An 11,828-nucleotide genomic window follows, 5' to 3' on the forward strand; every position below is an offset into this window, starting at 1 on the left:
ACATAACACTACCTTTCTTTCCATACATTTATGTAAGTCGCTCTGGATAAGAGCATCTGCTAAATGACTAAATTGTCAATGTAAATGATACTGCTGTTTGTCATTATATCATATACTAAGCATTTAACAATTGAATTACACATTGTATGGAGATCTCTGAAGTGCACTGTAACCTCATAATATTTGGTATCTCCCTATGTTATAGTGTGAAAACTGTTTTCATGGGCACACATATCCAAAATAATGTATGGATTGCAAAATGGAATGTTAACAGAAAGAGTAACTTTAACAAGATGAAATCAAACCAAAAATCGATACGGTCATTAATGGGGTTCTTCAATAATTATGCATAACAGTTGATTAATGCGCATTTGATGTTTAGCTGTTTAGTTATGTGGGGAAATTATAGTGCAACATCAGCTGGTTCAGGAAAGGTTTTCCTGAATGACAGACAACTGATTGTCACGTCCTGGCCAGTATAAGGTTAATTGTTTTGTAGTTTGGTCAGGACGTGGCAGAGGGTATTTGTTTTATGTGGTTCAGGGTGGTGTGTTTTTGTAAAAAGGGTGTTTGATTTAGTAATTCCGGGTGTTGGTTTATGTTTAGGTATTTCTATGTAGAGTCTAGTGAGTGTATGTCTATGTTTGGTTAATTGGGGTTGGGACTCTCAGTTGAAGGCAGGTGTTGTCTATCTGCCTTTGATTGAGAGTCCCATATAGTAGGGTGTGTTTGTGATTTGTGGGTGATTGTTCTGTGTTCAGCCTTATGCTTTACCAGACTGTTTGTTGTTCGGTCGTTTGTTATTTTTTGTACGTTCATTTTTGAAGTTAATAAATTCTCAAGATGAGCATACACATACCTGCTGCGTTTTGGTCCTCCTTCACCGACGACAACCGTGACACTGATAAAGAGCGGGTGTGATAATGCACAACAGCCAAAGTGTGGTAATTAATGTTGATCTGGAGAATTGACCGACATTTTGGTGTCTATGTTAAGTCGGTGAAGATAATTAACCTATGTCTTGGACAACATATTCCTGAGGTAAGATTACGGTCCGTATACGTTTTGATCATTTATTTTCTGACTTAAAATGGAGCAATGGGGAACTGTTTGTTTATTCATTTTTTAAATATAACTGCATATTAAATCAAAACACACAGATTGATATTTCGATTTTCACATGTGGGTGGGGTTAAATGTGGAATGCCTGTCATTGGTTAAGTGCACAAGCCAACACTTCCTGTACTTACAAAGTAGTTCACCCTTCTAATGCCATTATATGAATCTTTTATCTATTCATTCATCAATTAATAGCTGCCCATACCATGCCACTGTGCCAAGATAAAGTAAGATTTCTAAACATCTGCATAAGATTTAGTGTATTGACTTCTTAATGAACTGCTGTTACTGTAAATAGTTAGCTGACTCATATGTCCAGCTTACACCTGTGCAAATCCATGTGTGTGTATAGCAATGGAATGAAACAACCAACCAATGCCTCAAGTCGTGCTGTACAGTAGTAGGTCCACCACACACCCAGAGGGTTGTGGGGTCCTGCCCTGAAGCCACCCCTAGCCGCTATTCATAGACACTTATGGCGATCTGAGAGGATTGGACAGGTGTAAGCAAGACATTCCACCAAGCCTTTCAGAGGGTAAGGTGGAGCTCTCACCATGTCACCACCAGCCATAAATCCCTCTCAGATCTCCAAGTGTCTAGACTCTGGGCAGTAGGGGCTAGAGGTTGTTTCTGGACAGGCCGTGGGTATTAGGTAGCGGAGTCAGTCAGTCTGGCACAGTCTGGCACAGAGACTGGTAATAACATCCGCCAGTGCCACACACGCAGTCAATGGAGAACATTGGATAAACTGAAACGCAGTGACCGTTTGACAAACCACAGACACAAAGAAAAATCAGACACATATTACTGTACCTGGTTCGCCCTCCGTCGAACCCTGATGCCCAGGCCGTTGTTGTAACCCACCAGAGTGAGGGCCTCCCTGACCTCTGCTTTCAGAGACGGGTTCTCAGCCTGTCAGAGACAAAGTAGACACGGTAATACTACATGGTGAACATACACTAATTTATTCAGTTCTACAGTGCTAGTTTTTATGCAAGGCCAGAAACAAAGGCCCTGGGTTAAAATGGGTTGAGTGTCCAATCGGAAAGTCCCGACAGATAAGGCTATCTGTAATATAAATAGCCTATATGATAAGGGAACAAACAGGGCAGTGCAAACTCGTTTTGGTGATTTCTGGTAAATCATCAAAATAAATCACATCACGTTTTTGGACTCATTCTGCAGTTTTTACCTGATTAAGAACTATATCATTGGAGATTAATGTTATGTTTATATCCCTAAAACTTAAGTTGATGTAATGCGTCTGTGTGTAGCTGGTGAGATGAGTCAGGTGCAGAACAGCAGATACGAGTAATGAAAGCAATTTTACTTAACAGTATAACAATACACGTCGTAAAAATACCAGGCCACAAATACGGAGCGCAATACAATAAACAATTACTCAAACAAACATGGGGGAACAGAGGGTTAAATAATGAACAAGTAATTTGGGGATTGAAAACAGGTGCGTAATACAAAGACAAAACAAATGAAAAGTGGATCGGCGATGGCGTCGAACGCCGCCCGAACAAGGAGAGGGACCGACTTCGGCGGAAGTCGTGACAGTTGATAATGATTCTGTCTCTACTTCCTGTTGACAAGACATTTTGATAAATAGCCCAATGTCAAAACACAGTTTTAGCATGTCCAAATCAATAACCACATTAAGTCCTGCGACGGACAGGCGAGTATAACAAAATCAACAGTACCAAACCAAATATATGAATCTGTTTAAAGCAATTGATTTTAATGTATTGGTGATGACTGTAAACTAAAGATCACCAATCTGAAGCAAAAAGGATATGTAATGTGGTTAAAAAGCAAGCTTCTGTAATGTAGTAACACGTTTTCTCCACCATAAGGAAATGTGAGTAATATAACATAATTAAATATGTCAAAGTAATTCAATATTTTTTATATATGATGATAGTAATTAAAGCACACACACATTTTTACAACAATGACATTTTTTTTCTTCCTAATTTAATCATGAGAGTAAAAATGCACAGTTTAACCAGGCACTCTAGACGAGAGCATCCATAAGGTCTGTGCAGCAGGCTGAACGTTTGGCATCCCTACTACATAGTAAGACAGTTCTCTCATTGACTGACTTAGCCTACAAATGTTATATAAGATATGCTATTGCCATAGCAAAACTTGACATTTAGGAAGGCATCAGAGAGCTTAAGGTTGTGTCCCAAATGGCACCCTATTAAATAGTGCACTACTTTTGACCAGAGCCCAATGGGCACTCGGCCCTGTTCAAAAGTAGTGCACTATAGTGTGTAGGGTGCCATTCTAGACTCAGCATAGAAAAACAACAAGCAAATCAGCTGCCCCAGAATATCACCAGACACAACATGATTATGAAGGCAAAAAACAATGCTGTACTGCATACTGCTCTGATGTGAGGTGGTGTCAAAATGAAGGATTTAGGGCTAGAGGACATGATCAGGATGGACAGATTGGACACACTGCATGAAACACTGTTGTGGATTCGGCACAAAAGCTCTAACAGGATAACTGATCAGTGGAGGCTGGTGGGAGGAGCTATAGGAGGATGGGCTCATTGAAATGGCTGGAATGGATTAAATGGAACATTTTCAAACGCATCAAACATATGGAAACCACATGTTTGACTCCATTCCAATAATTCCATTCCAACCATTACAAATAGCTCGTCCTCCTATAGCTCCTCCCACCAGCCTCCTCTGTAACTGATATGTCCTAACATGACTTTGTCGGTAAAGACTCTAATTCGCAACTCAAAAGGACAGACTCTGACACCTCTGTTTCACCACGCTCCGCACCGGGTCTGCGTTGCACCAAATGACGGGCGTCACAAACACCAGGAATCTTCCATTTAAATTGCTCCATCTCCACCCTTAACGCTAACCCAGAAATCCCTCCTTTCAATGGTGCCCTGTTCCTAAGAGCAAAGCAATAAATAGATCTTGACCCGAGAATGCGTGGCTCAGAGCACCCGCTCCCTCTGGGTGGAAGAAACACAAACAAACATCACAATTCCACTTCGGGTTAGGCCTACTTTCATTAGCACCATGGCAGCAACATTAAGACTTCCAGTTTTCTGATTTAGTGTTCAAAATAAAATGCGTTAAGACGCTATGTGTATCATACGAAATCAATAATTTTTGCAGCTTTGCATAATAAGTACACTGAACAAAAATATAAACGCAACATGTAAAGTGTTGGTCCCAGGTTTCATGAGCTGAAATAAAAGATCCCAGAAATGTTCCACAGTCCGTCCTCCTGCCAGGTGTGGCATATCAAGAAGCTGATTAAACAGCACAATGCCACAGATGTCTCAAGTTTTGAAGGAGCGTGCAATTGGCATGCTGGCTGCATGAATGTCCACCAGAGCTGTTGCCAGATAATTGAATGTTCATTTCTCTACCATAAGCCACCTCCAACGTCGTTTTAGAGAATTTGGCAGTACGTCCAACAACCGCAGACCACGTGTAACCACGCCAGCCCAGGACCTCCACATCCGGCTTCTTCACTTGTGGGATTGTCTGAGATCTGGATAGCTGATGAAACTGACAAGTATTTCTGTTTGTAATAAAGCCCTTTTGTGGGGAAAAACGTATTCTGATTAGCTGGGCCTGACTCCTCAGTGGGGGGGACTGGCTCCCAAGTGGGCGGGCCTATGCCCTCCCATGGCTGTGCCCTTACCCTGTCATGTGAAATCCATAGATTAGGGCCTAATGAATTTATTTCAATTGACTGATTTCCTTATATGGACTGTAACTCAGTAAAATCGTTGAAATTGTTCCATGTTGTGTTTATATTTTTGTTCAGTATTTAAATTAATGTAAAAAAACTAAATATTTTACAGACCCTATTGATTTTGTTTTATTTTTTTTATTTTATTTCACCTTTATTTAACCAGGTAGGCTAGTTGAGAACAAGTTCTCATTTGCAACTGCGACCTGGCCAAGATAAAGCAAAGCAGTTCGACACATACAACAACACAGAGTTACACATGGAATAAACAAACATACAGTAGCAAAAGTCTATATACAGTGTGCAAATGAGGTAGGATTAGAGAGGTTAGGCAATGAATAGGCCATGGTGACGAAGTAATTACAATAAAGCACTTGAATGGTAGGATGCGCAGAAGATGAATGTGCAAGTAGAGATACTGGGGTGCAAAGGAGCAAGATAAATAAATAAATACAGTATGGAGATGAGGTAGATTGGATGGGCTATTTACAGATAAGCTATGTACAGGTGCAGTGATCTGTGAGCTGCTCTGACAGCTGGTGCTTAAAGCTAGTGAGGGAGGTAAGAGTTTCCAGCTTCAGATGTTTTGATGTAGCACTAGAGTGTATATATATGGTGTTATTTCTTGGATGACTGCACTTACAAAGAAAGGCGCTATCTAGAACCTAAAAGGGTTATTTGGTTGTCCCCATAGGAGAACCCTTTGAAGAACCCTTTTTGGTTCCAGGTAAAACCCTATTGGGTTTCATGTAGAGCCCTTTCCCCAGAAAAGACTAGATGCCTTTCTCCATCCACTCATTGTAAAATCATGTTTTTTTCTTAATTAGGATGCATCTAGTGTTCTTCATACTGTAGCTACTGTCTTTGGTTTCAGTTTATTTCCCTTTCCGTTTTCTATTTTCCCTCCTTTTCCCCTTTGCATCCAGTAGTTGGCAGCAATAAACCTTTTCCGGTGTCGTCCACCCTAAACGCCACCAAAGAAGAAGGTGCGCGATAGAGCGACTTATTAACTGAAGTTATCCTTCGCAATTCAGCAAAAATGTAAGTGAAACTGTATTGTTGCAGTTATGACTCTCACCATGATTAGGGACATTCAATCATTGTTTTTTGGCTTTACTGGGCAATCAAGCTTGCTAGCGTTAAATTGTGAACTAACCATCAGCTAACATTAGTTAGCTAACGTTATATAAGATTGACAACATCATCACCAGCAATGTGTCGTTTGTTGTGCCGGTATCTTTGGATGAATTAAAAAAAAAAACATACAAAATATCTCTAATGTCGTGTCAGTTCAGGTTAACTGGGTTTTCTTAGCGAGCTAATATGCAGTTAATAGACTGCAAAATAGCTAACGTTAGCTAGCTCAACCAGGCTCAATCTGCCTGCCTGTCTCCATCAATACTGTAAATAGTTTCGTCAAGATGCAGCTGATCAGAGTAAGTGTGATATCACTTTTCTCAACTCAAGAAACTGTTGATAGTGAAATGTCACACGATTAGCTAAAACTACTCTACTACATGATGTGGGATATTTAGGTTGGAGATTATATCAATACTGGTAGTATACCTTTTCTGCCCACTCCTTTGCATAAATAATACAGGGTACTGTGGTCTCAGTTGATGCATTGTACCTTTTTTTTTTTTTTTTTTTTTTTTACATGTATATGCTGTAGTGTAGCGCAACTTTTCTTCTACTCCTCCCGTATTTACTTTACAGAAGCCACCAGCACCATGGGAACTTCACAGTCAGCCTTCACATTTGCAGTTTGTATCCTGATAATAGAGTTAATACTGGCCAAAAAGAACTACTATGACATATTGGGAGTCCCGAAAGATGCCAACGAGCGTCAGATAAAGAAGGCTTTTCACAAGCTGGCTATGAAGTATCACCCAGACAAGAACAAGAGCCCAGATGCTGAGACAGAGTTTAGAGACATTGCTGAGGGTAAGTGTAATATGAATTTCCAGGTGAACAAAGGAGAAGAGCAGTCCCAGATAAAGTAAATCAAGAGTCAAATCTGGTTTATTATAAGTTGCAAGTCCAGCACAAGCAGAGAAAATATCTAACTGGCCTTCTCTGAGCAGGCCTCTATATCCTAATCAAAAAGCGCCAAATGTTCTGTAGGAAGTCAAAACGAAAAGGCAGTGACTTTGTCAGCTGCTACAGAATCGCACATTGTTCACAGAATGTCATCAATGCAATACAACCGTGAATAAACAGTGTGTCCTTGGACCTCCAGTCTGGAGTCAATCGCTATCAACAGATATGAGAATCCATAACATTTGGCTTCCAGTCTAGCAACCATCAACCCACACCTTGAGTGTAACTCTGCAAAGGATTTGTATTACAGAAACTCAAAATATGCTAAACATTGTGTTGATCATGCTAAATTAAATATGAAGTTTAGTCATCTTAAATATTCCTATTACAGGTTGATACTTTACTGTAGTGTCTTTATTTATGTAAAAATGTCTACTCACGTTCCAGCGCTTTCTTTCTTATTATTGTGTTATAGCCAAATTACATCACTGTTGTTTTTTTTACACTACTGCTAATAGAATCATTGGAATGATCTGAAACCCTTTTTTGCAACTCTCTCATCTACAGCATATGAAACATTGTCAGATGAGAAGAGGAGACAAGAGTATGACCAGTTTGGACATGGAACATTCCATAATGATGGAACCAAAGGCAGAAACGGTCCAAATGTCCACCAGCCCTTCAACTTTGGCGACATGTTCAAGGACTTTGATATTTACAGCCAGAACTGGCACGCCCGTCACAAGAGGCACTTCGAGGATCACTTCCGGGCCCACCAGGAGGCCCTTCACAGCAGACACAAGAGACACTCCCAGGGGGCTTTTGGAGCAGCAGGTGGTGGTGGCTTTGACGGCATGTTTAATGACATGAAGAAGTTTACTTTTCACAGGGACACTACTAAGCAGACTGAGAGCAGGTTTCAGAGTACTACAGCGAAGCAACACTGCAGAACAGTGACACAACGCAGGGGGAACATGGTCCCCACGTACACTGACTGCACTGGCTCCTGAGGACAGGGGCAAAGTCCGTATCCACATCACTTGGGTTGTGTTCATCAGGCATGAAATGGAAGAAAGCGATTTGAAATGGGGAGGTACTATCTGAACCAGTTCTGGCTGATGGGAGGAGCTATTGGAGGATTGGCTCATTGTAATGGCTGGAATGGAATTAATGGAACGGTATCAAACACATGGAAACCACGTTTGACTCCGTTCCTTCATTCCATTCCAGCCATTTAAAAAAAAATATATATATATATTTTTATTTAACTAGGCAAGTCTGTTAAGAATAAATTCTTATTTACAATGACTGCCTACCCTGGCCTCCCTTTACTCAGAAGACGCTGGGACAATTGTGCGCCGCCCTATGGTACTCCCGATTACGGCCGGTTGTGATACAGCCCGGGATCGAACCAGGGTCAGCAGTGACGCCTCTAGCACTGAGATGCAGTGCTTTAGATTGCTGTACCACTCGGGAGCCATTACAATCAGCCTGTCCTCCTATAGCTCCCCCCACCAGCCTCCACTGATCTGAACTTGTCCAATAAGAAAAGGTTGTTTTTGTTTTCTGTTGCACAACATTTTGAAATGTTTCTCTATGGTGTGCCCTAATGAACATTACCCTGCAACAGCTTGCAACTGGGTAGGCACCTGTGGTGGGAGCTAGGTGTTTTTGTTGATGCTGTGACCTAAGTGCTGGTCATTGCTACTCTGTTGAGTTAAAGTAAGTAGCTAATGAAAACACTTTTGAGCAAACACTGTTTGTAAAACAATCAATAATAATAATAATTCATGCACTGAACAGCTTTTGAAGCTAAGCAATAGCTAAGAATTTGAACGTGGTAGAGGAGAATATTTTTGGGAATAGTGTTAAGAAATTGTTTTATATATCCATTTGACCAACGTTTCACAAACTCGGTGCACATTTTGGTTTTTGCCCTAACACTTCACAGCTAATTCAAATGATCAAAGCTTGATGATTAGTTAATCATTTGAATCAGCTGTGTAGAGGTAGGGCAAAAACCAAAACATGCACCCCTTGGGGTCCTGAGGACCAAGTTTGGGAAACCCTGCATTAGACTATCATTCTATGTACAGTATATTTAGTACCCCTCTTGAATATTTACAAAGGCTCTTACTCGTTAGCCAAAAGTGTTTAGTAACTACTACCACTCCCAGACCTAGACATTTTCTGTGTGCATTTAGTAGTTTGTATAGCCTACACGACTCCATTGTGTGAATCCAGCAACCTTTAGTTGGAACAAAACGGTGTGGACAATGACGCTGGGACAGGTTTACTTTTGGTTGATAAATGGAGAAAAATGTCAGAAATATATCCCCTCGGTTTGAACATTTAGTGAAACTATAATGCAGCATTTTGATGTACTGTTTTGTAAAGGGATGCTCACCACTTGTAGTTGAAATTAGGTCAAACTATTCAGCTCTACAAGGACTCGTATGGCCAAGGGAACACATTGGAAACTACTTGCAGTTCACGTAGCCAGCTGTTTTTGTTGCTGCTGTGTGCTTGCCATTGCTTCTTTGTCAACATCTTTCTTCCTGTCTGCATGGACCACTTGAATTCATAAGCTCACGTTGGTGTAAATACAATCCAGTGTTGTTCATCCAACACCTCATAAACATCTGTAACCTGTTTCCCTAGACTGTAGACTAGAAATGTATGTTATCCAGTTTTATGTCGTGTAAAGCCAGCACTCCTTTTTTTTCGTCTTTTTGCCACTGTTTGCTGGCTTTATCGTTGTCATACCTTGACCCATATAAGCACTTTCATTATTTGAATCCTTTGGATAAAATGTGTTACTTTGACAGAAAAATTGTGTATTGTCCCTGTAAATAAGTGTTCAGGAAATAAAATATCAGAAAATAAACTTTATTTGCATTCTTTTGGCGTTGTGCTGAATTTTGGCAGGTATGTATGCAACCTCCTAGTAGACATTTTGTTTTTGGTAATGCCAAGAAAATTCACAACCCTGATTTTCTCAATACATTAATCAGTGCCTAAATATTTTGTTAAGTGACTGTTGTCTTGGAAAATACATTTTGCTCTACATTGGTGCAGCATGAATCATGTCAACGCTGGTAAATGTATACTGAATAAAAATATAAAAGTAACGTAAATTGTTGGTCCAATGTTACATGAGCTAAAATAATATTTCCATACGCACAAAAAGCTTATTTCTCCAAAATGTTGTGCACAAATTTGTTTACATCCCTGTTAGTGAGCATTTCTCCTCTGCCAAGATAATCTATCTGACAGACGTGGCATATCATGAAGCTGATTAAACAGCATGGTCATTACACAGGTGCACCTTGTGCTGAGGACAATAAAAGGCAACTCTAAAATGTGCCGTTTTGTCACACAACAATGCCACAGATGTCTCAAGTTGAGGGATCGTGCAATTGGCATGCTGACTGCTAATGTCCACCAGAGCTGTTGCCAGAGAATTTAATATTAATTTCTCTACCATAAGCCACCTCCAATGTTATTTTAGAGAATTTAGCAGTACGTCCAACCGGCCTCACAACCGCAGACCATGCCAGCCCAGGACCTCCACATCCGGCAATAAATAGGCCATGGTGGCGAAGTAATTACAATATAGCAATTAAACACTGGAATGGTAGATGTGCAGAAGATGAATGTGCAAGTAGAGATACTGGGGTGCAAAGGAGCAAGATAAATAAATAAATGCGGTATGGGGATGAGGTAGGTAGATAGATGGGCTGTTTACAGATGGGCTATGTACAGGTGCAGTGATCTGTGAGCTGCTCTGACAGCTGGTGCTTAAAGCTAGTGAGGGAGATATGAGTCTCCAGCTTCAGTGATTTGTGCAGTTCGTTACAGTCATTGGCAGCAGAGAACTGGAAGGAAAGACGGCCAAAGGATGAATTGGCTTTGGGGGTGACCAGTGAGATATACCTGCTGGAGCGCGTGCTACGAGTGGGTGCTGCTATGGTGACCAGTGAGCTGAGATAAGGCGGGGCTTTACATAGCAGAGACTTGTAGATGACCTGTAGCCAGTGGGTTTGGCGACGAATATGAAGCGAGGGCCAACCAACGAGAGCGTACAGGTCGCAATGGTGGGTAGTGTATGGGGCTTTGGTGACAAAATGGATGACACTGTGATAGACTGCATCCAGTTTGTTGAGTAGAGTGTTGGAGGCTATTTTATAGATGACATCACTGAAGTCGAGGATCGGTAGGATGGTCATCCTACCCATGCTAGATTACGGAGACATAATTTATATATCGGCAGGTAAGGGTGCTCTCGAGCGGCTAGATGTTCTTTACCATTCAGCCATCAGATTTTCCACCAACGCTCCTTACAGGACACATCACTGCACTCTATACTCTTCTGTAAACTGCTCATCTCTGTATACCTGTCGCAAGACCCACTGATTGATACTTATTTATAAAACCCTCTTAGGCCTCACTCCCCCCAATCTGAGATATCTACTGCAGCCCTCATCCTCCATATACAACACCCGTTCTACCAGTCACATTCTGTTAAAGGTCCCGAAAGCACACCCATCCCTGGGTCGTGCATCTTTTCAGTTCGCTGCAGCTAGCGACTGGAACAAGCTGCAACAAACACTCAAGGTGGACAGTTTTGACTCAATCATGGACACTCTTACTGACAGTTGTGGCTGATTTGTGCGATGTATTGTTGCCTCTACCTTCAGCCCCTTGTGCTGTAGTCTGTGCCCAATAATGTTTGTACCATGTTTTATGCTGCTACCATGTTGTTGTTGTGTCACTACCATGCTATTGTAGTGACCCGCACAGACAGCTGTGTGTTATGTGTTAGGCTATTAGTTGGTTGTGTAGTACTTACCAGTACCCGGTGTTCGCGGGGTCCGACATGCCAATCAACCTGCTATCTGCCAATCACGGGAACGTTCTGATGC

The 11,828-nt window shown here is 41.2% G+C and overlaps 1 protein-coding gene across 2 annotated transcripts; it reads left to right on the forward strand.

Annotated features, from left to right (window-relative positions):
• The first annotated feature begins 911 nt into the window (after positions 1–911).
• LOC115152368 (dnaJ homolog subfamily B member 9-like) lies at positions 912–7,974 on the forward strand. Of its 2 annotated transcripts, none has more exons than XM_029697175.1 (4): positions 912–1,041; positions 5,790–5,904; positions 6,580–6,807; positions 7,471–7,974. In XM_029697175.1, exons 3-4 carry the CDS (start codon positions 6,594–6,596, stop codon positions 7,911–7,913), a joined length of 657 nt encoding a protein of 218 aa, XP_029553035.1. In that variant the 5' UTR covers positions 912–1,041; positions 5,790–5,904; positions 6,580–6,593; the 3' UTR covers positions 7,914–7,974. The 2 variants fall into 2 exon arrangements, with proteins under 2 accessions (XP_029553035.1, XP_029553036.1); XM_029697176.1 differs by having other exon boundaries at positions 5,793–5,904.
• Positions 7,975–11,828: the final 3,854 nt, after the last annotated feature.

Source organism: Salmo trutta, chromosome 17, assembly GCF_901001165.1.
Source record: "Salmo trutta chromosome 17, fSalTru1.1, whole genome shotgun sequence".
Classification (NCBI taxonomy): domain Eukaryota; kingdom Metazoa; phylum Chordata; class Actinopteri; order Salmoniformes; family Salmonidae; genus Salmo; species Salmo trutta.